Raw genomic sequence first — 27,742 nt, forward strand, 5'->3', positions numbered from 1 at the left:
CATAAAGTGTGGTCTTAAAACTGTTAATACATTTTATGGTTCATGGTTGGGATCAATCCTAGCTCCCCTCAGGCACAAGGATGGGTATGCGGTGTTCCTTGGTCTATCACAACAGATCATTTTTATGTTCTTAAACATTAAACATCATTGGTCACCTTAAAATCATCAGTTAACCAAACAGGCATGCCTACAGACTACTGAATTTATTAGTACACAGTGGGTTCGAACACCCAAGTTGAAGAAGAGGGCTGTAACAGTGCTAACCACTTCAAAAGCCTTTTCTTAGTAAACTTGAGAAGCAGTTGTGCACTTAAAGGTAGATGTAATCAAGCAATGCAACATGCTAAAACAATTACAGAGCAGAAGATTTTCCAAAGTGTAGTCCGCTGTCCAGTGGAGATCCTTTGTAACATTTAATGAAGCATGGTGAACACAAGAAGGACCCGTTTCTGTCATAATGCAGCATAAATGCCTTGTTGTTGTTGACCCAAATTACCCTCACTAATGGTTGCCAACCAGCAAAAAATGGCAATGACTAAAATAAACCTATGGTTTGCAATATTGTATAATATAAACTAATATTTGTTTCCAAAATATAGTGAAATAGAAGCAAAATGTAGCATAATTCTTATATTTATTTTATAAACAAAAATATGGAACTGTCTCCATGTTTATTTAAAGCAACATGTTGAAAAAATATTTTTTAAATAAATGAAAATCTTGTGTTTTTCTTTACCAAGTCAGTGTCCTGCTGGATATGGATGTTCAGATTGGAAACAAGCGTGAGAGTCTGACTTCTAGTTGATCGCTCTCTTATGCCACTTTAAAGGCATGTTGGTTGAGCAGGAAGTTGTGTGCCGGAAATGAATGCATCTGCAACTGTCATAGACTGTAAGAGGAAGCAGTGAAATCTGATGAGAACAGATGGTGACCTGAGTTGACGAGGCTACAGCTGGCTAACATGTGCCCCTATATGCATTTCCAACTCCCATCTTTTTAGTGCTCTCCCTATAAGGCCAACTTTCTTCTGATCCACTGTTCCTCACAGTGAAAAGTAGGTGAGTGTGTTCAAGAGGCAAACATATTAAAAACATCAGCAGAAAAACATTGACCATTTTGTGTAAGGCATTACTTTTACATTCACAGGTCTCCTGATCCATTTTACTATGACAATATATCAATATATTCATGACAGAAGGAAAGTAAAGGAAGCAAGATGAGGCCCCCGTAGCTCCCCTCAAAACAAAGTTGGTTACATTACACAAAAAAATTGAAATCTTGGGTCAAAGTAACAGAACTCTACTCAAAGTTGACAAACAATACTTATAACTCAAACAAACTGACCTACCTAGAGAGACAAAGGGGAAACTTAAAATAGTGGCTGATCAACCCACAAAAACACAAAAAGGGGTCAATCAGAATCAGAATCAGAATACTTTATTGATCCCTAGGGGAAATTATGTTGGTTAGAGTGTGCCAGTACAAACAGTAACAAAAACAGACAATACAAGAAGTACAAGAAGTAGCACAATATATACATACAAATAATTCACTTACTGATAAATAAAGGAATGATTTCCTGTGTCGTGCAGTGGTGCTTTTTGATGTCAGTCTCTCACTGAACATGCTCCTGTGGCTAGCCAGCATGTCATGGAGTGGGTGGGAGGAATTATCCAACATTGTCTTTATCTTGGACAACATTCGCCTCTCCAACACCAAATTAAGAGAGTCCAGCTTCATCCCTAAAATAATGCTGGCCTTGCGGATCAGTTTATTGAGTCTGTTAGCATCAGTGTCAGTGTCTCTGTGGGCGGGAAGGGCGGGGCGAGTATAGGCAAAAGCTCCAGCTCGCCGCTGCAGAGCACAGAGTTCATTAGCGTAACACGATGTCGGAACACCAGCGGGGTCTTGTGTATCTGCTCACCGGTGCCTGTGGGTTTCTCGGCCAGCATTTACTGAGAATTCTCCTGGAAAAGGAGGACAGTCTAGAGGAGATACGGGTGTTTGACAAACGCGTAGATCCGACCTTGAATGATCTCAGCACAGGTAAGACGAGCAGAAGCGCTTCTTGACTGTTCGTGACTTATGTCATGCAATGCTGTTTCTGTTTATAATGCGGAACTTCGTTAGCTAATATACCGATTTAACGTTAAATCTTTCACCGGCAAACAGACATACGCGCAGATATATTGTCGTAAATCACTCGAGCTGTTTGTTTTATTCGGCAGCATTTTCCTTTTCATGGTAATTCTCCAGAGAAAACAAAACTGTCTTCATCACTTCGCCACCGCATTCCTGATAAGAATCGTAACTCAAACCTTTAGCGTGCCAGCTTTATGTCATCTTAATTAGAGTCTGTTTGAATGAAATACCTCGAGCAGGTACAGCATTACTTATAAGGAAAAAAATGGCATACCCTGATGTTTGTGTCTCAGATATGCTTTTAATCACCTTGGCAACGTAAAGAAAGCTGTGTTTTGAGCGCACCCTAATTTACCTGTCGTGTCTTGTTGTTGCACCTGCCGTGACTTTCAGCACCTTCTGAATAATTTGAATGCTAACCTGTTGGTTTACATAGAACCAGAAGTCGTGACCAAAGGTGGTTCACATGATGTGTTTGTTTTTGTTCCCTGCTTCCTGGGAAACATTACTGAAATCACTTGGAAGCCAAGATATGTTTTATTTCCTTGATTGCTGGTCTGCTTACAGTAAAATACAGAAGTTAAGCAAGACAAGACCCTCAAAGCTGTGACTAATGCCCCAACAAAAAGACTAGTGATCCATCTAAGAATCAAAACCCATAAAACAGAGTTTGAATTTCAGCAGAATCTCTGTGTGAAAGTCCAGGTGCAGAGCTATCAGCGTTTCAAGGACAAATGGTAGATAATTTATAGGTTCAAGGCCTTCATAATATTTTTGCCATGTCAGCGCAACAGTGGAGACTGATCTCTTATATTGTTTTAAACTTCTGTGGAATTTAAAAATAAGACATTATCACTTTGGATAAAATTGGACTTGCCTTGATGATTCGGAAAGATGCAAATCACACCTGGAAATAACACTGCTATTATGAAATCAGGGCGGGCTGGGAAAAGAATGAGGTTGTTTTGAAGTTGCTTGGTAAACAAACTGTTTGTTCCTCAGTGTATTTGTAACATCCTTGTGGAATTCTCGGGAGAATATGGACATTATTTTCAGGTTTATTTGTTTGTTTTTAACTTTGTGTTTTCATGTTTTTTACCCAGAGCGGACAAGAGTGGTTGTCATTCAAGGAGATATCACGGATTATGAATCTGTGTTGGAGGCCTCCCGTGGAACCGATGTTGTCATCCACACAGCCAGCTTGGTTGATGTTTGGTACAAAGTCCCAGAGCCCCTCATCTACTCTGTCAACGTAACAGGTGAGGCTTGGAAAGATCAAAGTGATAACAAGGAAAAGGGGTGGGGTGGAAACATCAATCAACAGTTAAACTTGAAAAACATTTTACCACAGAAAGATATTTAGAGGAGAACCTTGGCTACATTTACTTTGGATGACTTCCAAGGCTGAACGTTTCCCTTCAACCAAAAAATGGAAAAATAGTTATAGTTCACATATTCACATTTCTGGTCTGAGGTGTGGTTTCCTCTTGTTTCAGTCAAGGGTCATTTTGTGTGTTCAAAGTGTTGTTTCGTCTTTATGAAAGGATACTTTGTTTAAACACCAGAGGTCTCAGATTCTCTTAAACTTCAACTCTAATTGGCTGATGCTGTTAGTGTGGAATTTAGCGGTGAGTTTAAGTGTTACATGATGCTGAAGTTGTTATTGGAGATGGGTTTCCTTTGTGCAGACGAGAAGCGAACTGCTGGGGAAACCCATTTTCTTCCCCTCTACTTTTTTGGAACATGATGAGAGTAGTGTCACTATTCACTGACTGAAACTATGACTAAATAGAGTCGGTTGAATTATACATTTAGGTCAAGGTTTAACTGATCATATGTCACTGTAGAGCTCTATTTGCACATGAGAGCATCAGAGACAGACTCCAGATTTGTGTGTCAAGTGTCTCAGTTAAATAAAAACACCTTGTTCAAACCTGGAAAAGTTAGTGACTCATAAATGTATTGGATTGCCAAAAGCAGTCCAAAATAACAGTTAACCAATGAGTTTACTCTTGACTGGAAAACTATTTTAAATGCTTCCCAAAAGTATCGTTTCTTTGGGTCTGTGGAATTTACTGGGTTTATTTTACTATTGTTTCTAGGGGTTTTTGAAGGTGGGCAGGTTGTGTTCTTTAAAATCTGTCTAAACATTCCTTCTACTGTTTTATGTAGCAAAATGGCTCTCAAGAGATAAATTTGGCTCAAACACTGAAGCTTTTGCTATCATTAATCTCTATAATATTTTTGGTATTTGGACATTTAAAACAGTAGGTTGGCATCATGTTAGACAAACTCAAAAAATATTCAGCTAACTGAACCTTAAATCAAATGGTGTGTGGAAAACAGTGGAGCTCTGTGACGAAGAGGAATAAGCTATTCAGCCTTCTTTATACTTAAGAGGTATTTGTTTTCAGTGGACTTGTTGACTACAATAGGCTGCAGCATTTCCTGGCTGACAATTTTCCCCGAGTTCCTGAAATGTCTCTGGCGCTGACTTTCAAGTGACTAAAGAATTTTATTGACAGCAGCATGCCAGATGTGCTGCGATGAAGGAAAACACAAACATTTCATTGATCTGAATCTAAAACCAGATTGAAGACACTGATCACAGTAATAAAGAAGGGATGCAAATGTTGCTGGTGAGGCTTTGCTTTTAATATCTGTACCCCAAAAACAATCACTGCAGATTAAAGGCAGTTTTGTCTGTAGGCTCCCAAAGATCTCGTGCAGAGGTCAGCTTTTTTCCATATGGATGTTAATTATTTGGATTGCTAGAGTGTATATGAACAAACCACTACAGTTAAAGTTTTTCTTCTGTAAAAATCTGATAAGATCCAGTAGTTGCATCTGTCTGTTTTACTCGGTCCAAGGAGATTGTCCCATTTGGCCTCACGGACCTGAAAAATATTTCAAGAATTTTAATATTTCCCCTGTGTTGGCGTCAAGGGGTTTTCTTCAACACATTCTTGTTAGTTCCTCCTCCTCTAGTGTCTGGTTAAAATCTCTCTTCTTCTCATAACTGGTATAGATTTAAAATGCTAGTCTAACAGCAGTATATTGTAAACACTTATAGCCTGTGTATTTTAGGCTGTAGCTGCAATGTTTAACCTCCTTTCAGACCACATGTTGGCACAAAAGCTAGACAGCAGAGCTTGCAGAGGGTAAACATTACTGCATCAGGAAAAGCACAGATCAAACAAATTTAATTAGTGTTTCCTGTATTTAATTAGGTGTCCTAGAAATCATGCCAGTGAGCCACTATGCATAGAAGACTGTGGAACTGGTTTACCTAAATTGAATCTTAAATTATGGTCTGTTCCTCTGTCTTATCTGTGTCCTGTTCTATGTATTTTTGCCTTTAAAGTGAGATTAGTTTTAACTGTGCTAGCAGCAAAGCTGTAGGTTTGACAGTGCTGGTAATTTCAGTTCATCCCTTTTGCCAAGAATAGAGTATCACAACACATATTCAGCAAATTTACTGTTAGATTTTGTAGAGGTGTTTTTGGTCTGGCTTTTTCAGTTTTTCTGTAGCGCGTGAAACCTCTCGCTCTGTTCTAGTGAAATATGGCATACGTTCCTGATAATCTACTACCACATTGGTGCTGATAAGTCTGTCACTTTACAGGGAGTGGTATGGTTGTCTGTGCAGCTGTGCATGGTATTTGTGAACTCTGTGGGTTTCTTTTTTGTTTTGTTTTGCTCAGATGGCAAATTAAACACATCAGCACTTCTTTTTCTCATCAGCACTTTAACAAATGTTAACTATGCAGCTTGTCAAGTGTTTACTCCGTAGATTTTTGTTTTTAACTTTCAGATACGTAAACAATAGCCTCAATAGTGGAAGCCAGAAATATTCGTGGCATCCTCTCATACAAACAGAACACGCATGGGTCCCGTTTAAATTATTCACACGGAGATGTTTCATATAGTAATTTGAAGCAATCCATTAAAAAAATAAAAAATAGCAGCTTTCTTCAAATCTGCACTGATGGAATAAACTATTTCTGTGTCACAGTGTCCTTTGAGCTACAGTCTGCTCTATCAACACAAAAGTGAGCAGACTTGCTAAAAACGATGTTTTCTTTTCCTCTTAGGAACAAAGAATGTCATCAAAGCCTGTGTGGAGTGCGGCATAGAGTGCCTCCTCTATACCAGCAGCATGGAAGTGGTCGGTCCCAACATCAATGGAGATCACTTTAAGAGGTGAAATTCAAAAACTATAACATTGTTAGTTGTTTAAAATGTTGTTGTTGGTTTTTTTTAATTATTCTTATTTTTTTATGCTGACTGAGCCAACATAGTAGACATCTAAACCCATTTGAAGAAGTGCTTTAGCTCATCTAGTTCATTTTCTGTAGTTGCTGCCTTGTAACCACTCTTATCTTAAAAGCACCATCATTTAACACATGACTTGTGCAGCGCAAGATATGATGGGGTGGAGTCAAACGTCAATGACAAATGCAGTATTTAGTATTTTCTGTGTGTTATTCAACCAAGTGATCAAGGTAGTTTATTCTGATTAAAAGACATTAAATGGGAGCTACTGTCTGAGCTTTCTTTTGCCAGTGCTTTAATATTTTCCAGACTTATGTCACGCACTTGTTATGTAATGTTGCTGCAGTTAAACAGCTTTTAAATCTGGAGCTTAAAGTTCAAACTGTTTTGCAACCATCATTTGCATTGGCATGCTATTGACAGTTATGTCACTCAAGGTTGGTTGATACCAGAGGAATAGTTCTGAATTATTTAATAACAAATAAAAAATGTTATGTAATGTACATTTGCCAGGTTTTTTGCCTGTCATGAGAGGAAAAAGCAACACAATGTGATTTCTAAATATGGGCTGTCTCCGGGTTTTTCTGTGTATTCATCATTTTCAGTGACATCATTTGAGTGGCATGTCCATACCTGTGTAGCTATGGAATATTTTGGGTAAGAATGAGCAGAAACCAAAATAGAAATGACTCTTGAATCAAGACTGATGACAAATGGAAAGTTCACTCCTAAAGGCGTGAGTCAGATCCAGGTGTATAGTTCACCGTCATATTGTTTGAGTATAGGAATAGGAGACCCAGACAGACCATTTACTGGCATATGTCGGTTAGAGGGAACAGTTTTTGTGCTTTGGCTGAAAGCATTTCAAGGTAGGGTTTTTCCCATTGTCACCCATGACCGAAATGAAAAACCCTGGTGTGCAATGCTTGTATGCACTAAGGTTAAGGTGACGGTGCACAAGTGGGCATTCTTCAATATTTAAGTGTCTGGTTGGAAATTCCACCCAGTTCCTGAAGGTTTACGGTTAATCTATTCTGGCCAACCACTACCAAGGGTTAAAAACAAAAGAGTTTGCGCTGCAGAAACTCTGACCACATATTTAGCATGTGCACCCTTTACCCTCCAACCTGTACCAGTAAAATTCTGAGTGCTGCCTGCTAATCTCAGACTGGCTCCATGATCTTGAGATTAGGGCTTTACAGAGGCCAGCATCTGAGGCTGGACTCCTTGTTCTTTTTGTCTCTTTTGATGATTCTTTGGGATGTTTGATGCTACAGAAGGATCTGGGACCAATCAGGCACCTTCTTGTTGATGTGTGACGTAGAACACGTGCAAAGCTTTTTCACAGTACAATATGTTCTCAGATTGTTAGATGAAGATTCAAAAGAAAAATATTGATATAATCATTCCAAGTGGATGCCCTCTTATCTACTGAGATCTTTCTACGTCAGCCCATCTCCAGCCACTGAGACAGATTAGCTTTCTGGTATTTCCTAGTAGAATTAAAGTCGCAGCATATTACTATCAATATCAAAAATGGATTTAAAGTAACAAATGGATTTAAAGAATTCCACATAATGCCCTTGTCACATGAGGAAAATCACGCCCAGCAAACGTGCTTTTCCTTCTCTTGTTACAAATATTTGTTCTATTTAGACAGTAGATTTGGAAAAAAGATAAGAACAAACTTTGAAAAACTTGCAAATAAACATGGATATCAGGTTTGTTCTTCTTTGCCAAGGTTCATTTCAACACTTCTGTTTAGTACGCCATAAGCACATTCCTAACACACACAGCAAGGTCAAGAAAATACTAGGTGATTATCTTCTCCTGAGCACTTCTCTGAATGTTTAACTTCTTTCTTTGTAGGGGCAATGAAGACACACCTTATACAGTGAAACACAGCATGGCCTACCCCAAGAGCAAGTCAGAGGCAGAGAAAATTGTGCTTGATGCTAATGGCACCAAGGTAAGATATATTTCACAAATTAATGGTATGTTTACTTTGTGTAAAGAAAAGTGGTATACTGTTTGAACTACATCACAATGAAGCAGATTTAGTAAATGTACATTTGAACTGAACTATGATAATGCAGTGAAACCAGTAAAAGGATTAGTTTCTAAAAAGGCTTAACCTGGATAAACTCTGACTGGGCAGTTCCATGCAGAGGCTCGAGATATGCAGATGTTTTTGTTTTTTAGTCTCTTGCTGAGCTGGACTGGAGCCTTTAAAAAAACAAAGTCATAGTGTGTGTGGGGGGGGTGGTTTCTTGTGCAACTTTGCCACAGAATGTGAGAATTTCCCTTGTGGCTATGCGGTGGTACAATGGTGTAATTTTTGCTGTTTACAATTATATCTAAATCTTCTTTTATTTTATCTGCCTCCGGCCTGGAAACTAAAAGTTGTTTTTATTTCCTGTCCAGGTTAAGGGTGGTAAGCACTTATACACATGCTCACTGAGGCCAACGGGGATCTATGGCGAGGGGCACCAGCTAATGAAGGACTTCTATAAGCAGGGTGTTCAAAGGGGAGGCTTGATTGTTGGAGGCATCCCAGATCATGTTGAACACGGTCGAGTTTATGCAGGTAAAATTACCACTTCTGTGATGTTTCCTATGTGGCACTGAAAACTTGGTTAAAGGCGCCGTCATTTTTAAAGCAGATGTAGCATGTAGAAGCACTTCCTCTGCACTTCGCAGGAAGTTTACGGTTTTACACCTAACGCAATTCATAACATTAGAATTTCAGATGATAATATGATAAGAAACCCTGATGCTCTTAAACAACTTTTAATAGGTTTATAATAAATTCAATACCAGATGGTCATTATCGGTGAACATGTATACATGCATCCAATTCACACCACAAATCCTCTGATCTCCTAACAGAATATGATTGCATTTATGATATTAATACATTTTACAAATGCATGCATGTAAGGCATGCAGTATCAGCCACAACTGGATAGAAAGGATGTCACTTGGATGCAGATTAAATGACTAAAGTAGTATCTACAATTGATGTATTTTTGCACTCTTTACCATCACCATAATTAAATCCGTTACTTATCCACTTATCTACCTAGGCAATGTTGCCTGGATGCATCTCCTTGCAGCCCAAGCTTTGAGAGAGCGCCCAGAGAAAGTTGGAGGAGAAGTGTTCTACTGCTACGATGACTCACCCTACAAAAGCTACGAAGATTTCAACATGGTGTTGTTCTCAGAGTTTAACTTTCGAAAGGCACGGATACCCACAATGGTGTTATGGTTTCTGGCCATGTTTAATGATTTGATGCGCTGGTTACTAAAACCCATATACAACTACACGCCGCTGCTGAACAGTTACACCTTGGCCGTTGTTAGCACCACCTTCACAGTGCGCACCGACAAAGCTGAGCGTCATTTCGATTACCGCCCCTTGTACAGCTGGGATGAATGTCTGGCCCGCACAAAGAAATGGATTAGCACATTTCCTTCAGAAAACTCCAAAGACTGTTGATCTGAGCTCAACCACAGCAACATTTATTAGAAGCTGCTATGTAGACAGACGGGATCGCAATACGTAAATAATGCCTGTTGTCTATTAATGTTGTAGAGAAACAAGCAGTACTGTGCCTTACAGTAGGGACAGTGTAACAGAGCTTTTATACAGAGCATATAAACATAGTTTTATAAAAGATGTCTCAATAATTCTCGTCGTAGTAGATTAAAAGGTGCTTTCATAACATTTTTGAAACGGCATTCATTTCGACATTCAAGCTTTAAAAACTATGCAGTACCGATAAAGCAGTATTGTTCTTGGTCTTGTGTTGGTGTTTTCAGTTCTGCCAACATCCACAGAATGCCTTAATTCAAAGTTAAAATAAGCTTCATTATAAAATGTTGACCACTGATTCCATCAGAACCGTTAACTACATTTGTTAATGAACTAGTTCTAGATGGGGCAAATGGTGAAGACGACATAATTATTACGTTGTTGTTCTATCCATTTCTGTGGCATGTACTAATTTTAGATATGCATTTCACATTAAATATTATCAATATGCACAGTATTAATAGTGACAATGTAAACTCAATTTACATGCATTTACTACTCAGGTTACTAATATTTTATTGATTTAGCAGAGTTTATAAAATGTTTTATACTGTTTGAATAAATGTTTATTGTGACACAATTGGAATGTTTAATTTTTTTTTGTCATTACAAATAAAGATTTATTTAATCCTTTGTACAAGGCCTCGTGTGTTGTGCTTGGCATCAGGGCGGTGCCCTGATCTCATTGCCTGTCATCCCAGTCTTTGGTTGCATAACAACTCTGATACACATCACTACATCCCATCCCTGGAAACCACTTGCACAACTTTAAATCCTTGTTTTTGTTTCAGTATGCATATTTGCCCACACCATATCCCCATGGTTACATTGTGTCCTCCGGTTTCTATGTATCCAAGTGTTTACCCATTGCGGTAGGTAGAGAGAATCACTCCTTGAAGTCATGTGGAAACTTGTTGTCATGCTATATTAAAACCAGCTGGATTTGAACTTCTATGACTCAGAAGGAAAAGGGAGTTCCTTTAGAGTTTGCTAAATAGTGTTCCTGTAGACCTGGGTGTCCCCCATTTTGAGGTTTTGCATAGCAATCTCCAAAACACCACCATGCATGGTGCTAGGAAATACAAAGCAAAGACTAACAGTTTCCAAACAAACTCATAAATCCTTTTTTGCAAACAAAACCAAAAGATGTGGAAACAAGAATGTGGAAAAATTAAGTTGTGTGTGTGTGGTTTTTTTTGTTTTGTTTTGTTTTTTACATTTCCAGCAGATTGTAATATGGTCTGACACAAAGGCTAGGCTTTCTTATAAAATGTTTCTATGATGTAAGAGAAAGCATGTCTGTGGGAATACAGCAAAATATCTGTATGAGTTTAACTGATGTGTTTTGGTAGTTCACAACTGGAGTCTCTAGGTGTGTCAAACCTGTTTGAGTTCACAAGCCAACCAGGAGCTATATATAACAAATGGGGTGAACCAGTAAAACATAACCTATGTGAAAACAAACACCTATATCTTTTATGAGAAGTGAATAGATATTCTGAACATTTTTATATATACAAAAACATGAACAGCCTGAGATGTCTTAAAGTTTAATTTCAACTCTGTCTGAGAGTCTGCTGTCATAACAATCGACAGATCACATTGATTCTATAAAGAAAAAACAATATTATGCATCTTTGTGATTGAAACACCATTGTTGTAATACTGGCATCACATCCTTACTCCAGGAATAGCAGAAGACAAAAAATAATACAAATTTAAAAAAATTACAGTCTTTTGTCAGAAAAGCCACTCCGTAGACCTGTGGCAGGTGAGGGTCCTGTTCCAGGAAGCAGGAACTATGGAGACAGAGAAAACAGAGACCTCCACTCTGTGGACAGTAAGGGTCAGCCAGCTTCCTTGCACTGCAACATTTATTGTAGGTCACTGTAGCAATCATTGTTTAAATAAAAGACATCTGTTCTTTGTTTTGCAATCAGTCACACTAATGGAAACATTTTGTGTTACAGATGGAACCTTGGATATGATGTGGCTATTTGGGTAAGGAACAGAAATGATTTTTAAGACTAAGACTAAACTAAAGGAATTTAAAGGGGTGTTTTAAAAGCAGACAGACTGTCTGAATGTAATCTGATTACATGTAATGTTTGTCTTTGTTCAAAGATTGAGATTCACTTATTATGTCAAACAGCATTTGAAAGGTACAGTGTCTGTACCACTGAAAATCACATAAAGCAGACTCTGTGGGTCTGCCCAGAACTGGACCCAGCTGCAGGTATTAGAGGCTCCATAATGGATCAGCAAACCATGCCCTACAGAAAAAGATCAAGGACTCAAGGATGAGGTTCAGCATGGCCATTTTGCAGCTCATCCTGTCTAGACTGAATTTTTATGTTCATATTTCATTTATTTTGTTTGTATTCTGTTCCCCGGTCCTTATCTAAAATGGTTCATAACATGTTTGCCTTTACAGATAAAACTTACATTCAATAAAGACCTGTAAAGCTGCCCTGCCTTTTTTCAGTTAAATAGGAAACCATTACTATGCTCTAACTATGACTATTAACAATAACTCGATAAGACATCTCTCCTACGGCTACAAGAGAGGAAACAGTGAAGGCCGACATTAGATTAGATTAGGCAAGGCAAGTTTATGTATATAGCACAATTCAACAACAAGGTGATTCAAAGTGCTTTAGAGACATTAAAGAACAAAAACAAATAAAAAGCATGAGTTAAAATTGATTAAAAAACAGTAGATAAAATCAGGACAGTAGATAAAATCAGTAGTTAAAATGTAAGTTTTGAAATTTAAGCTTAACAGTGTGGATTTGGTGTTTTATTCAAATGTAGCTGAGAATAGGAGTCTTCAACCTGGATTTAAATAAACTGGGTGTTTCAGCTGATCTGAGGCTTTCTGGGAGTTTGTTCCAGATATATGAAGCATAAAAGCTGAATGCAGCTTCTCCGTGTCTGGTTCTGACTCTGGGAACTGATAAAAAACCGGATCCAAATGACCTGAGGGATCTGGAAGGTTCATACTGGGTCAGGAGGTCACTGATGTATTTTTGGTCCTAAACCATTCAGAGCTTTATAGGCCAGCATCAGAACTTTAAAGTCTATCCTCTGATGGACAGGCAGCCAGTGTAAAGACCTCAGAGCTGGACCGATGTGGTTCACTTTTTTGGTCTTAGTGAGGACTCGAGCAGCAGAGTTCTGAATGAGCTGTAGTTGTCTGACTGATTTTTTAGGTAGACCTGTAAAGATGCTGTTACAGTAATCAAGCCTACTAAAGATGAATGCAGGGACTAGTTTTTCCAGGTCCTGTTGAGACATCAGATCTTTTATCCTTGAAATATTCTTGAGGTGATAGTAAGCTGATTTTGTTATTGTCTTAATGTGTTTTTCTAAGTTTAGGTCTGCATCCATCACTACCCCCAAATTTCTCTCCGGGTTTGTGGTTTTTAGGTGTATAGATTGAAGTTCTCTGGTGACATGTAATTGTTTTTCTTTGGCACCAAAGACTATTACTTCAGTTTTTGTTTAGCTGGAGAAAATTGTGGCACAACCAGTCATTAATTTCCTCGATGCATTTACCAACAGCCTGTATAGGGCCTCGGTCTCCTGGTGACATTGTGATATATATTTGTGTGTCATCTGCATAGCTGTGGTAGTTTATTTTGTTGTTCTTTATAATCTGTGCCAGTGGGAGCATGTAAATGTTAAACAGAAGGGGTCCCAAGATGGAACCTTGGGGAACTCCACATGTGATACTTGTCTGCTCAGATGTGAAGTTACCTATTGATACAAAGTATTTCCTGTTTTCTAAGTATGTTTTGAACCAGTTTAGTACAGTTCCTGAAAGACCTGTCCAGTTCTCCAGTCGTTTGAGTAATATGTTGTGGTCAACTGTATCAAATGCTGCACTGAGATCCAGTAAAACTAAGACTGTGTTAAGAGATTTTCTACATTATACAATATTACCAAATCTCTATAATACAATATAATCAAGTGTGCCTTATATTCTGTGTGTTCATATATTTTCACATAACCAAGCTTATTGTTAAAGAGAACATAATGCATTCCTTACCTCAGTGTGTGATGTCAGATAAGCATGATATACTTCTGCATTGTTATTTTCAGTGTACTGTATGTGTGCAAGGTCAGATAAGCTGAGATAATGCCTGACCTCTCCCCTTTCAGTTAAAAGAGGAAGTACTATGTAACTTACTTTCACTATAAATAAAGAACCAAGCCTGCGCTCAGTGTGTGTGTCTTCTCAGAGACATTCACCCGTGTGCACGTTTTCTAATACTCTGAGTCGGTCTACAGTGTCTTATTTCTCTTACTTGTGTTTGAACAAATGTCAACCCCTGACAGACTGACATTTTTCCACTGTCTGTATTCAGACATATGTCATTAAACACTTTGGTCAGAGCGGTTTCAGTGCTGTGGTTCTGTCTAAAACCTGACTGGAAGGCATCATAGCAGTTATTCTGTTTTAAGAAGTAATTGAGCTGTTGAGAAACTGCTTTTTCAATGATCTTACTTAAAAATGGGAGATTTGAGATCGGCCTGTAGTTGTTCATTTGTGTCTTGTCAAGATTGTCCTTTTTCAGTATAGGTTTTATTACAGCAGTTTTTAGTGGTTCTGGAAACACACCTGACATTAAAGAAAAGTTGACGATCTGTAACAGGTCTGACTCCAAAGTCTTTGAGACCTTTTTGAAAAAACTTGTTGGCAGGACATCTAAACAGCAGGAGGAGTTCAGTTGACCTAAGATGTCTTCAGGTCTTTGCTGTTAATCGGGTGAAACTGTTTGATGGTGTTTAAACAGTTTTTCAGTGGACACAGTACATATCCTGAATATGCTGTTGATGTACCAATTGCTTATCTAATCTTTTGGATTTTTTCTGTGAAGAATTTGGCAAAGTCATTGCAGGCCATGGTCGAATGAAGTTCAGCTGCCACTGGCACAGGAGGGTTTGTTAGCCTGTCAACTGTAGAAAATAAGACCCGAGCATTATGACTGTTTTTGGTGATGATGTCAGAGAAGTAGGACCTCCTTGCACTCCTCAGTTGTAAATTATAATTGTGAAGTTTCTCTTTATAGATGTCATAATGAACCTGGAGGTTTGTTTTTCTCCATCTGCGCTCAGCTTTCCTACACTCTCTTTTTTCATTTTTCACCAGTGTGGAGTTTCTCCATGGAGACTTTTTCCTTCCAGAGATAACCTTCACCTTAATGGGAGCAATAGTGTCAATGACATTTAACATTTTAGCATTGAAGCTATTGACGAGCTCATTGACTGAACCTCTGGACAGGTCAGGTGTTAATGGGAAGACCTGGTTAAAGATCTCACTACTGTATTCAGTTATACACCGTTTTGTGATCACTGCTGTTGATTTGTGTGGGCTGAAATTAGATTAGAAATTACAAATGGCCACACTGGGGGACATTACAGCAGAGTTTTTCCGTAAATCTTATTAAGCAATACAGTCCATCCATCCATTTCCAGCCCCTTGGAGGCAGAAGTCTAACACAAAAGGGAGGACCTCCCTCTCCCCAGCCACCTCATCCAGCTCATCTGGGGGAAATCCTAGGCGTTTCCAGACCAGCTATAAAGATGTAATTTTTCCAGGCATGAGCAGCAAAATAAGGTTGTTAAATCCATCAGTATGCCGGCTTGTACACATACACGAGAGACACGAGAGTTCTTCTTTACTGATGTTTACTGTGCTTCTCTTAACGTACAGGTACACCGTAGAACTGGTGAATACAAATGTACAAGAAAATTATATTTCAGCATTAAAACATATTACAATATAAAATTCACAAAATATAAACAAACATACCACTTTGGCCTGCAAGTAGACAAACCGGTGTAACTGGAACTTAGGGCTTATTTCTTCTTTCTTAGCTTGACTTTTACACGGCTAGACCGTCACCATGCGCAGCTTCTCTGACTTTTTTCCAAAACAGGAAGTGACCTCTGCCCTTACCTTATATTTACAAAATTAACCGGCTATTTTCCATGTATCAAATTAACTGTACACCAATCCGGTAGGCAAAAAAGGAAAATGTTAACATGCTCAACACAAAAATAAAACATACAAAATAAAATGAGTTAGTTACATTATCATTACAAGAGCTCCGCCTAGTGGTCAAATACTAACATTTCACCAACTGTTACACTCCCACCATCACACTATCGCAACAGCATGTGTGATCCTAAAGGAATTTGACCCAACAATGAACTTAGCGAAGGTTAACCAATAAACATTATGTTGAGTCTTTACTCTGCTTCAAGTAAAAGTATAGTCTTATGTATGGGTCTCTCTAAAATCGTCTTAGTTGTGTGCTTCCCCTTATTGTCTCTAGTAGAGTCACCGATGAGAAGCTTAACTTGTCTGACTCTGCCGTCAGCTCCTGGAGTGACTTCCACAACTTTGGCGAGTTTCCATTGATTTCTTGGAAGACAGTCTTCTTGTAATAACACAATGTCATTTATTTTTGCATTTCTTCTGTTTTTATTCCATTTGCTTCTCTGTTGCAAGTTTAACAGATATTCCTTTCTCCACCTTGTCCAAAATACATTCGCCAAATATTGTACTCGTTTCCATCTTTTCTGGAGGTAGAGATCTTCTTTAGCGAATTCTCCAGGTGGTGGTGAGATCACTGCTGACTTCATCGTCAAAATATGGTTGGGTGTCAACGGCTCCAGTCCTACAGGGTCGTTGATAGACTCTACAGTTAGTGGTCGACTGTTTACTATTGCCATAGCTTCATACATGAACGTTCTCAATGATGAAGTGTCTGATCTTGAAGCTGACTGGTCAAGAATGGATTTCAGAACATTTCTTATTGTCCGAATCTGCCTCTCCCAGACTCCTCCCATGTGGCTAGAAGCAGGTGGGTTGAAAACGAAAGTTATTCCCAGCTCTTTGACTTTCTCTTGAGTTGCTTGCGTTAGAAGCTCGTTTCTTGCACCGATAAAATTGGTGCCTTGATCACAATGCAGCTGACCTACGTTGCCACGTATTGCTATGAAACAACGGAGTGCATTGAGAAAACAGTCTGCACTGAGATCATCTAGAACTTCTATATGTATAGCTCTCGAGCACATACATGTAAACAAGAGTCCATATCTCTTCAAGTCTTTCCTCCCTTCTTTTACACAGAATGGTCCGAAGCAGTCCATACCGCTGTATGTAAATGGAGGGGTAGCTTCCAGTCTTTCTGGTGGCAGGTCTCCCATCCTTTGTTCTTGATTGCCTTTCCTGTACTTTCTACATTTGACACATTTGTATATAAATGACGATACTTCAGTACTGCAGCCAATTACCCATATGCCATTGGACCGTATCTCATTTACTGTCATCCCTCGGCCTTGATGATGCGTCTTCTCATGAAAATGTTTGATGAGCAGGTGCGACACATGATGTTTCTTTGGCAGAATGGCTGGGTGTTTGATGTTGGGATGGATTGATGCTTTTGTAAGTCTTCCTCCTACCCTCAAGATATTGTGTTGATCAAGGAATGGACTTAACTGAAGTAGCTTTGAGTGAGATGGTCTGACTTCCTCCTTATCCTTTATGATCTTAATTTCCTTTCCAAATGCTTCTTGTTGAACTGTCTGTATGATGAACTCCTCGGCTTCTTTCCTTTCTTCCAACGTAGTACTTTCATTGGACATTTACTTTGAGTTCTTTGCATACTTTACACGTCGTCTTAATCTTGCTATTGCTTTCACAACTCTCGTCCAATCTGAGAATTTTTCCAGTCGTTCTAAAATGGATTTCTCTTCTTTTGCCTTAACTGCGAATACTGTTGTGACTTTGAGTTCTGGATCTTCGATACTGATCTCTTTCACTTTAGCATCTTCTTGTGGTAGTTCCTTTTGCCATAAAAAACTTGGTCCTGTGAACCAGTTGGACTGTACTAGTTCTTTTGTCATGACTCCACGTGATGCGTGATCTGCAGGATTTTGTTCAGAGGCAACATATCGCCATCGACTTGGTTCTGTACTTGATCTGATTCTCTGTATTCTGTTAGCAACGAATACATGAAAGCGCCTTGCGTCGTTGTTAATATAACCAAGGACAACTTTGGAATCAGTCCAGTAGTACACCTGAATATTTTGGATCTCCAATTCTCTCTTTAGAAAGTCAGCTGCTCTCGTAGCTACTACAGCCGCAGAAAGCTCCAATCTTGGGATGGTTGTCACTTTAGTAGGAGCGACTCTTGCTTTACCCATCACAAGAGTGCACTGTACTTCTCCAAACTTGGTCACTGTTCTCAAGTATGAGCACACACCATAACCGGTTACACTGGCATCAGAAAAGCTGTGTAACTCATACTGCTTCACTTGGTCAGATGTTGATGGGACATAACAACGTGATATCTTTATGGAGGACAGGTTCTGGAGGTCTCTGAGCCAAGCTTCCCATTGAGGCTTGAGATCTTCTGGAAGCGGCTCGTCCCAGTCCAGCTTTTCCTGACACATTCTTTGGAGGAGTTTCTTACCAACTAAAATGAACGGAGCGACGAATCCAAGTGGGTCGAATATTGAGGCCACTGTCGAGAGCACTCCTCTTCTAGTGAAGGGGTTATTCTTTACAATCACCCTGAATTGAAAGGTGTCTGAGCTTACACACCATTGGACCCCTAAGGCTCTTTCTATCTTTGGCTCTCCTAGTGCCAGATCCAGATCAGTTGCTCCTGCTACACATTCTTCCTTTGGGATAGCAGCAATCACTTCCTTGCTGTTGCTAATGAACTTGTGCAGGTGCAGCTTACCGGTGGCACACAGTTCTCTAGCTTCCTTTACAAGTTGAATAGCTTCTTGCACTGAATCCACACTCACCAAACCGTCGTCCACGTAGAAGTTGCGTTGCATGAACTTCACCGTGGCTTCACTGAACTTATTTTCACCTTGCGCAGCGACATGCTTGAATCCAAAGTTTGCGCATCCTGGTGAAGATGCTGCACCAAACAAGTGGACTCTCATGCGAAACACTGATGTGGACTTTTCCATGTTACCATCCTCCCACCATAGGAATCGGAGGTAATCTTGATCTTTTGGGGCAACATGAAACTGGTGAAACATGCGCTCCACGTCACACATGACAGCTACACGTCCTTTCCTGAAACGACACAGAACTCCAACAAGAGTATTTGTGAGGTCAGGTCCTGACAGGAGATGCTCGTTGAGCGATGTATTCTGGAACCTTGCAGAGCAATCAAAGACGACGCGGATCTTATTTGGCTTCTGCGGATGGTAGACGCCATGGTGAGGAATGTACCATGCTGGTTGATTATTTAGCTCAGCCTCTGGCACTTTCTCTGCGTCACCTCTCTTTATGATGTCTTGCATGAAAGTCACGTAGTCCTTGTAGTAGCGCTCGTCTTTTCTGAGACGCCTTTCTAAACACTTCAGTCTGTGTTCTGCCCAAAGTTTGTTGTTTGGCAAGTCAGGTCTTTCTTGTCTGAAGGGTAGTGGCATTTCAAAGTGGCCATCTTGCCTTTGTTTTATGCCTTCTTTTACTTTGGCTAGAAACAGTAGATCTTCTTGTGACATTGACTCTTCTTCAACACTTTTTTCAACAAAGTCCATCTCTAGCACATTAAGTATCTCGGCTGGAGTAAGTATTTCTTTGACTTTGTTTCTGCTTACAAAGTGAACTTCCGTTTTGAGCTTGTGAGCTGGTCCTACAGCTGGCAAGACTTGTCTAACAATAACACGATGGCTTACTCCTATTTCATCTTCACAATCACCTTCAGAGTCACTGTAGCCAATGATGCTCCAGCCAAGCAGAGATTTCTGTGCAAATGGCTGGTCTCGATCACCACTGACCACCGCTAGAGGGAGCAATGCTTGAGGACAGTTATATCCGATCAGTAGTCCAACTTCACAATCAAGCTTGGGAGCCATCTCCTTTGATAAATGTTTCAAATGTGACCAGTTCTCTGCTGTTTTGTTTGTGGGAATATGTGATCTGTTAGCAGGAATGTAGTCTCTGGTATAGCTTGTTGGTAGTTTGATTCTCGTTTCAGAGTAAATGCCTCTTACTTGTAAGTCCTTTAACTTGCTGCTTGAAACAACTTTTGTTTTGGACGTTATAGTGGAAATCTTGAGTTTAACTGGCTCTAACATGGCGTTGAGCGACTGAGCTGTGTCTTTCAAGATGAAAGTGGTGTCACTTTGAGTATCGAGCAAAGCATACACCAACTTTTCATTCTCTGGTTCATCCACAGTGGATACATAAACTGGGACAACTGAGGAAGTACAACCTTTTGACTTTTATTGCACAACTCTGTTGGATGTAACTTGGTTAGATACTTGCTCTTGTACTTCAGAAACCTCTGTTTCCTGGTTAGCCTTAAATTGTTGTTGGCTATTCTTTCTTTGTTCCTTGTCTCTTTTCTCTCTGTCTTGATGTAGACAAGTTGGGTGAGGCTTTTGGCATTTGTCACACACACTTCTGGAAGTGCAGTTCTTAGAGTTATGACCAGTCTTGAGGCAACCAAAGCACAGTTTTTCAGACTGCACAAACTTTACTCTCTCTTCAACTGACTTGTCCATTATCTTGCGACATTTCTGAAGCGTGTGACCAGGTTTCTTACAAAAGAGACATGTGACATTTGTCCTTTCACTAGAGCTTGTACTAAGTGACTTAGCATTCAGCATGTAGTTTCTTTTGGGCTTGTCTTTGAATGCATGCTTGTCTTGTTCAGTCGGCTTTATTGCAGGCAGAGAAGTGATAGGATTACATGCAATTCTTGCTTCTTTATTCAGGAATTTGACAAAATGACTAAAATCTGGGAACATTCTGTGTTCATCTTGAAACTGTCACCGTTCTGTTCCACCGTGCACTTAGCCAATCAGGCAGCTTTGCAGCTATCCTCTGATTTTCCACGCAGTCATGCAAAACTTGTAAACCTTGAACATAAGGTATGGCTGACTCAACACTGCTTAGAAAATCTGCAAACTCACGTAGATCTTTAGTGTCTTTGTTGTTAATTTTTGGCCATGACTGAATCTTGTCACGATATGATTTGCCTATCACAAAGGGATCTCCAAACCTGTCGTTGAGTATCTCCCAGGCAGCATGATAAGCGGTGTCTGTTCCAACCAGAAAATGTCCTTCAATAGCCTTCTTCGCTGAACCTCCAACATACTTTCTCAGGAAGAATAGCTTTTCTTGAATTGGCAGATTCTTGCGGTCAACTAATGTTTGAAAAGACAACTTCCAGTCATTATACTGCAGTGGATCACCTGTGAAGACTGGAGGCTCTGGGATTGGGATTCTGTTTGCAGTGATAGCTTCAGCGAGCATCCTTACAAGATCAGTGGAGGGCGTTTCATTTGCACTACGAATTGCTGTTTGAGGGACAGAGGCTCGGAGAGGTGCAATTTGTTGCGGAGCTCTAACTTGAGATGGGATGAATGGTTTCGAGTTCACATTTGGAAAGCTTGGTTGCGGGACGGAACTATCTTGTCTTTTTTTTTTTTTTTTTTTTTTTTTTTTTTTTATTTCTAAATGACATCAGAAACAGCAGTATGCGACATTACGTGATGGCAGAGCTTCAGTTCATCCTTTGTCTTTTTTTTTTTTTTTTTTTTTTTTTTTTTTAATAAATAGGACAGGGGGAATGAATGAGAGAGAGAGGGGGAGAGAAAGAAAGAAAACCAAAGGGGAGAAGAGACGGTGAGAAGGGGGGGGAAGAGAGACAAAAAAAAAAAAAAAAAACCTCCTGGGTCACCTGTATGGAGAAAAAACAAACAAACAAACAAACAAAAACAAACAGAGGAGACAGCAAACAACAAAGAGCAACATAATAATAGAGAAAACAAAGCACCATCACAATAAACTAGCTAGTCATAGATATCAGTATTTACTAAGTAATAAACGATATTGTGCAGCACGCAAGATAGACAGCGCACAGTGTGCTTTGAGGCAGCAGCCAAGAAAGCTTTAGTCCGCGTCTGTGAATACCCATGTGTGCATACCTGTGTGGATCAGCATGCTTGCATTCCAAAGGTTTCTCCATGTAATGATCTGCTAGGGAGTGTGGGGGGGCCACAGCCCCGTCCTCCAGGGTGTGAAGCGGGTATGGAGGAGATCAAAACTCCAGACATCCAGAGGCCCCCAGAACACAAGAGACCATGGAAGACCAACAGAGGGGCAGCCGCACCACTGTCCCAGTAAGAGCTGAGGAGAGTCCCAGATGAGGGCTCGCCCAGCAGCCGCGGAGCAGAAGTCAGGGGGAGTTGCAGTGACGCGCCCGTGAGCTCCGCTGGCCCCCAGCTGCGCCTGAGTGACCGAGCCCTAGGCCGAGAGGCCGGGGGCACCCCACCTCCAAAGGGGCCCGAGCGAGCCCCAGGCCCCAGGCCCCGACAAGCGGCCGCCAAGGAGTGAGCCGGTGTGTACCCGGACGCCCACCCCCAGACACAAAGAACCACCAACACACCGACACCTGAGGGAGTCCGCCACCGGCAGGGGAAGTGGTGGTGGGTGGAGATAGGCCTCCAAACCTTGGAGGGCCTGAGGTGTCCCCAGAGAGGTGGCGTCTGATACCCAACCTGACATATAGACACAGACATACAGGCACACACAGACACAAACATCCATTCCCACCCTCATGCTCTCATATGCACTCACTCCACACTCAACCAACGTGGAGACAGACATAAAGAGACGCTGTACACACAATCACACTCCCCAAGCGTACTCTACAAACCGGGTCTAGGTACCCTTGCCCCTGGAGGGGGGAATTGCACCCAGACCCAGGTGGTGTTACCCTTTTCCCTGCGGTGGGGAGAGGCAGACCACCCCGACTCCGCAGCAGCAGGGAGGCCCCACACCCCAGACCGCAGTCGGACGGCCAACTCCTCCTACTAGCCCTCCCGCTCCAGCAGGCCGCAGAGAATGGGGGTGGGAGAAGACTCCAAACCTCCCTCCACCCGCTCATTGTAGTGTTGATGCATATGTGTTCTAAGGTGCAATTAAAACCCAGGAGGGCATGGAGCTACCTGCCAAGGAGCAGCAGGTAAGCGCATAGTCCCTCCTGCTAACCCTCAATGACTAAGTGTATTTAAAATTGAGAGGTGGGCAACGACGTCAGGGGTGAGGTATACACCCTGATGGTGATTTGGACTCCGTGATTGTGCCCACCCCCAAGATCCTATATGTATGTGTAATGAGAGTGTGAATAATGTGAATGTCTAAGTTGTGGGATAAAATTGAGGCAGAGGCAGCCAGAAGGGGACGGGGGGGGGGGGGGGGGGGGGGGGGGTAGCCTCCTCTGCACCCTGGTGACATACCCCCACTCCAAGGCCCTGCATGTGTGGGTGGTTGTGGAGGAGCGGGAAGAGGGAGGCAGCTGGAGATGGGGAGGGAAGGAAGGGAGGGGCTATCTTGTCTTACTTGGGAATGAACAGGAGATTTGTCTTCATCCTCACTATTCACACTTTCAGCATACACTTTCAATCTTGCTTGTGCTGCATTACGCTTTTGCAATTCTCTCAAAAGTTCCACTTCCTTTCTCTTTTCATCTAACCTTGTCTTTATTGAGGTGCTCTCAGTTAGAAATTGAGCTCTTTTCCTTGCATCCTCAACTTCAAGTACTCTGATTTCTTCCTCACACTGATGCTGTGTTTTCATTATTTTAATGACTTCTTCTGTAGCTGCTACATCAGCTGCAGCTTCTTGTCTTTGTTGTAGTGTGACCAGATATGATTGCTTTGACATCCCAGAGATAGACCTTGACTTATATGTGATCCTTGAAGAAGCACTGGATGAACTGCTGTCATACACGGACTCTGAATCAGGCCAGGGTATACTATTTGGATCACCATCTTCTTCTAAAAGGCACCGAGCCTTTGCTCTGGCAGTTTCACTGATAGCCATGCACACATCACATCTTCTGCGCATTTCAATATCAGGACTTTGTATTTTTCTGATCTCATCATGAATGTTACAGATGTCAGTCATACTAGTGTCTATAACACTTACAGCTTCAGGTATTAACTCAATGTCTTTACTCTTCACCATTCTTTTAAATAAGTTTATGTGGTATTTCCACTTCTTGTAAACTCGCTCAAAATTGTTTGTCAAGTCATTTAACTTGGCTTCTTGTAAGGATTGTCCCTTTTCAGTGAGAGTGCGTGTGCGCTGGCTTCTGCGTAAGCTTTCTGACTGTGTGCCTTCAGTAAATACTGAGCACTGTGGAGTTTCTTCTCCATTTGTCTGCTCTTTACTTTCATCATTTTGAAAATTATCCTCAGCACTTTCTTCTTCAGTGGGCTGTATTGCATCTTCATTTTCATCTGCCATGTTGTCTTAATAGTATTTTCACTTGACTTTAACATTTACTTGATAAATCTTGATTTTAGCTGCTCCTTAATATGAAAGGTCACTTTGAATTTCAAATGGAACTGAGGCTTGATAACAATTTACAAGTGCTTTGTTACTTCCAAGACACGGACTTTTGTGCTTGCTTGACTATCTTTCACTTGTTAGCTTGCTTCTTTACGTATTCAATGCATTTGCTGGAGCATGTGATACTTCTCTTGCTAGTAACTTCTCTTGCTAGTAGCGTCTCTTGCTAGTAGCGTCGGTCCAACCATCTCGTTGCCTTCTCCGGAGCAGTGGAGTGTTCTACTATGCCGGCTTGTACACATACACGAGAGACACGAGAGTTCTTCTTTACTGATGTTTACTGTGCTTCTCTTAACGTACAGGTACACCGTAGAACTGGTGAATACAAATGTACAAGAAAATTATATTTCAGCATTAAAACATATTACAATATAAAATTCACAAAATATAAACAAACATACCACTTTGGCCTGCAAGTAGACAAACCGGTGTAACTGGAACTTAGGGCTTATTTCTTCTTTCTTAGCTTGACTTTTACACGGCTAGACCGTCACCATGCGCAGCTTCTCTGACTTTTTTCCAAAACAGGAAGTGACCTCTGCCCTTACCTTATATTTACAAAATTAACCGGCTATTTTCCATGTATCAAATTAACTGTACACCAATCCGGTAGGCAAAAAAGGAAAATGTTAACATGCTCAACACAAAAATAAAACATACAAAATAAAATGAGTTAGTTACATTATCATTACAAGAGCTCCGCCTAGTGGTCAAATACTAACATTTCACCAACTGTTACAATCAGGGTTGTGGATTTCTCTATTACTATGGGTGTGACGATCACAGGTTCATAAATAAACTGTGTCCCCATATGTTTTTATTTCTTTCACATGCAAATTTTTATGCTACGATGTTGACAGAGTGGTCCAAGCTAATCAAAATGACTTTCCCCACCTCCCCTCCTGCTTTCTAAGACAGTAATCCTTACTTGAGTGCTCTGAGACAGACGGTCATCACTGACACGCACATTCCTGGGCCCACTGGATTAAAAAGGAGACGCTCCTCTTTATTTTCCCGTTGCCATGGTGATATCTGCATCTAGAAACTCAGACTTAATCAACTCGTCGCAATAAAATGCAACTGCGCCATCTAGTGGCGCAACTGAACACACCAACAAAGTTTTTTTAAAAAAAAAAACGATAATAGATTGATTTCATTGACCTAACTTCCCATCATTATTTTGATGTGGGAAATCTTGTGGCCTTCTCCTTTTGATATGACCTATTTCTTTGAAACTTCCCTTTAGTTCCTTACAAAGTATAAATAAATACAGTAACTTATTGATTTTGATTGATTGATTTTTTGATTTTATTGATTAGCATTCAAATAGAACAAAGATCTACTACAAAGCAAGAAAGCACGAGACAAGGCTAATCAAAAGGTATTGGCTGAAGCATTTGCTTATTACGCCAACCCTTTTAACACAAGATCTTTTTGCATACAGCTCCTGTACACAGGGCTCGAAGCAAAGAAAAAAACAAAGCAAAGCAAAAACAAACAAATAAACAAACAAAAAAAAACCTTTCCACCCTAGATAAGTAACTACATCAAAGAAAAACAGTCAAGAGTTTCAGTATTATTATTTTTGCTCTTTTCATTTTTGACATTTTTGTTTTCACATGGTTTATATGAGACTTCCAACTCAGCTTATCATCAATTATCACTCCAAGAAATTTATTTTTGTACACTCTTTCAATTTCAATTCCATTAACCCTGAGTTTAGATACATTTTTTATGTGTCTAGTGTCTTTAATATATTTAACTCCTTTTCCGCTGTAGTCAGAAGCTGTTCTAGGTTTTTACCTGAGCAATACAGAGTGGTGTCATCAGCAAACAATATTTTAACGGTTTGGAAACACTACATATGTCATTTATATATAATATGAATAATTTAGGGCCCAGCACAGAGCCCTGAGGAACACCACAAGTTACCTTCAACTGCTTAGATTTTACATTATTGATTTCGACATATTGATCTATGATCCAGGTAACTTTTCATCCACTTGTATGCTATCCCTCTTATGCCATCTCTCTCTAGTTTATTCATTAATATAGAATGATCAATTGTATCAAACGCCTTTTTTAAGTCTATAAAAACACCAACAGTATATTCCTTATTATCTATAGCATTAGATATCCCTTCTACAAGTTCCATCACTGCCATCGAAGTGGACCTTTTCACTCTAAAGCCATATTGGTTATCACTTAGGAGATTATGCTTCTCCAAGTCTATTAACAAATAACTTTTCTAAAATTTTTGAGAACTGTGGGAGCAGTGATATTGGCCTGTAATTGGTAAACTGACATCTCTCTCCGTTTTTATGGATTGGAATAACTTTTGCTATTTTCATTTGTGAGGGAAACACACCAGTTCGAAAGGAAAGTTTACAAATGTATGTGAAAGGTTGCACTATATATTCTATAATACTTTTAACTAATATCGTGTCAATACCAAAACAGTCAGTGGACTTTTTATTTTTAAATGCCTTCACAATGTTAATTATTTCTCTATGAGTTACAGCACCAATAAACATGGAGGACACATGGAGGACACAAAAGAAATTCCAGAGTCAAGAAATAATAACGACTTAAATAATTAAGTCGTTATTATTTCTTGACTCTGGAATTTCTTTTGTTAAATTAAAGCCAACATTTACAAAGAAATCATTAAATTCATTTGCAATGTCTTTAGTTTTATCAAGCACAATGTCTTTATCTTTTTTTGAAATAGTCTGGATAATTCTTATCTTTTGAGCCCTTTTTGATTATATTATTTAATATCCTCCATGTTTCTTGTGTGTTACTTCTACTTTTCTCCAATAATTTGTGGTAATATTCTTTCTTACTTGTTCTTATAATATTTACTAATCTATTTTTGTATAACTTGTACTTTATTTCAGCATCTTTTGTCCTCTGTTTTATGAATCTCTTATATAGATTGTGATCCATGGCTTATTTGATCTGTGATGCTTTCTAGTGATTTCCAATAAAGGACAATGTTTTTCATATAGTGAGATTACAGTTGATAGGAATGCATCATATGCACTATTTGAATCTTCATTTGCAAAAACCTCATTCCAATTGTGTTCCTTTAAGTCCACCTGGAGGGCAGCAATGGCTCTTGTTGTTCTATGTCGTATCATATCAAATGTTTGATTCTTTTGTTTAGTTTTAATCCCAAAATAATTTTGGAAAATTGCAAAAACAGGAAGATGATCGCTTATATCAGTTATAAGAAGTCCACCTACTATTTCATGGTCAATTTTATTTGTGAATATATTATCTATCAATGTAGCTGTATCAATTGTTATTCTACTTGGTTT

General features: G+C 39.8%; 1 protein-coding gene across 1 annotated transcript; it reads left to right on the top strand.

The window, feature by feature from the left end:
• Nucleotides 1-1,852: 1,852 nt before the first annotated feature.
• On the top strand, nt 1,853-10,652 carry hsd3b7 (hydroxy-delta-5-steroid dehydrogenase, 3 beta- and steroid delta-isomerase). Its single transcript, XM_085271992.1, has 6 exons — nt 1,853-2,046; nt 3,246-3,401; nt 6,237-6,345; nt 8,287-8,386; nt 8,842-9,004; nt 9,504-10,652. The coding sequence occupies exons 1-6, from the start codon at nt 1,887-1,889 to the stop codon at nt 9,914-9,916; spliced, it is 1,101 nt and encodes a 366-aa protein (XP_085128118.1). The 5' UTR covers nt 1,853-1,886; the 3' UTR covers nt 9,917-10,652.
• Nucleotides 10,653-27,742: the final 17,090 nt, after the last annotated feature.

Source organism: Mchenga conophoros, linkage group LG4 (genome assembly GCF_057382185.1).
Source record: "Mchenga conophoros isolate Kocher_MC1m ecotype Shallow Benthic linkage group LG4, M_conophoros_male_GT1.1, whole genome shotgun sequence".
Lineage (NCBI taxonomy): Eukaryota > Metazoa > Chordata > Actinopteri > Cichliformes > Cichlidae > Mchenga > Mchenga conophoros.

What these genes read in the sequence shown, in the direction of transcription:
- hsd3b7 (XM_085271992.1), top strand. Translation starts at nt 1,887, where the DNA reads ATGTCGGAACACCAGCGGGGTCTTGTGTATCTGCTCACCGGTGCCTGT. An exon ending in AATGGAGATCACTTTAAGAG is followed by an intron (nt 6,346 to 8,286) that starts GTGAAATTCAAA and finishes CTTTCTTTGTAG; the next exon opens with GGGCAATGAAGACACACCTT. An exon ending in TTGATGCTAATGGCACCAAG is followed by an intron (nt 8,387 to 8,841) that starts GTAAGATATATT and finishes TTTCCTGTCCAG; the next exon opens with GTTAAGGGTGGTAAGCACTT.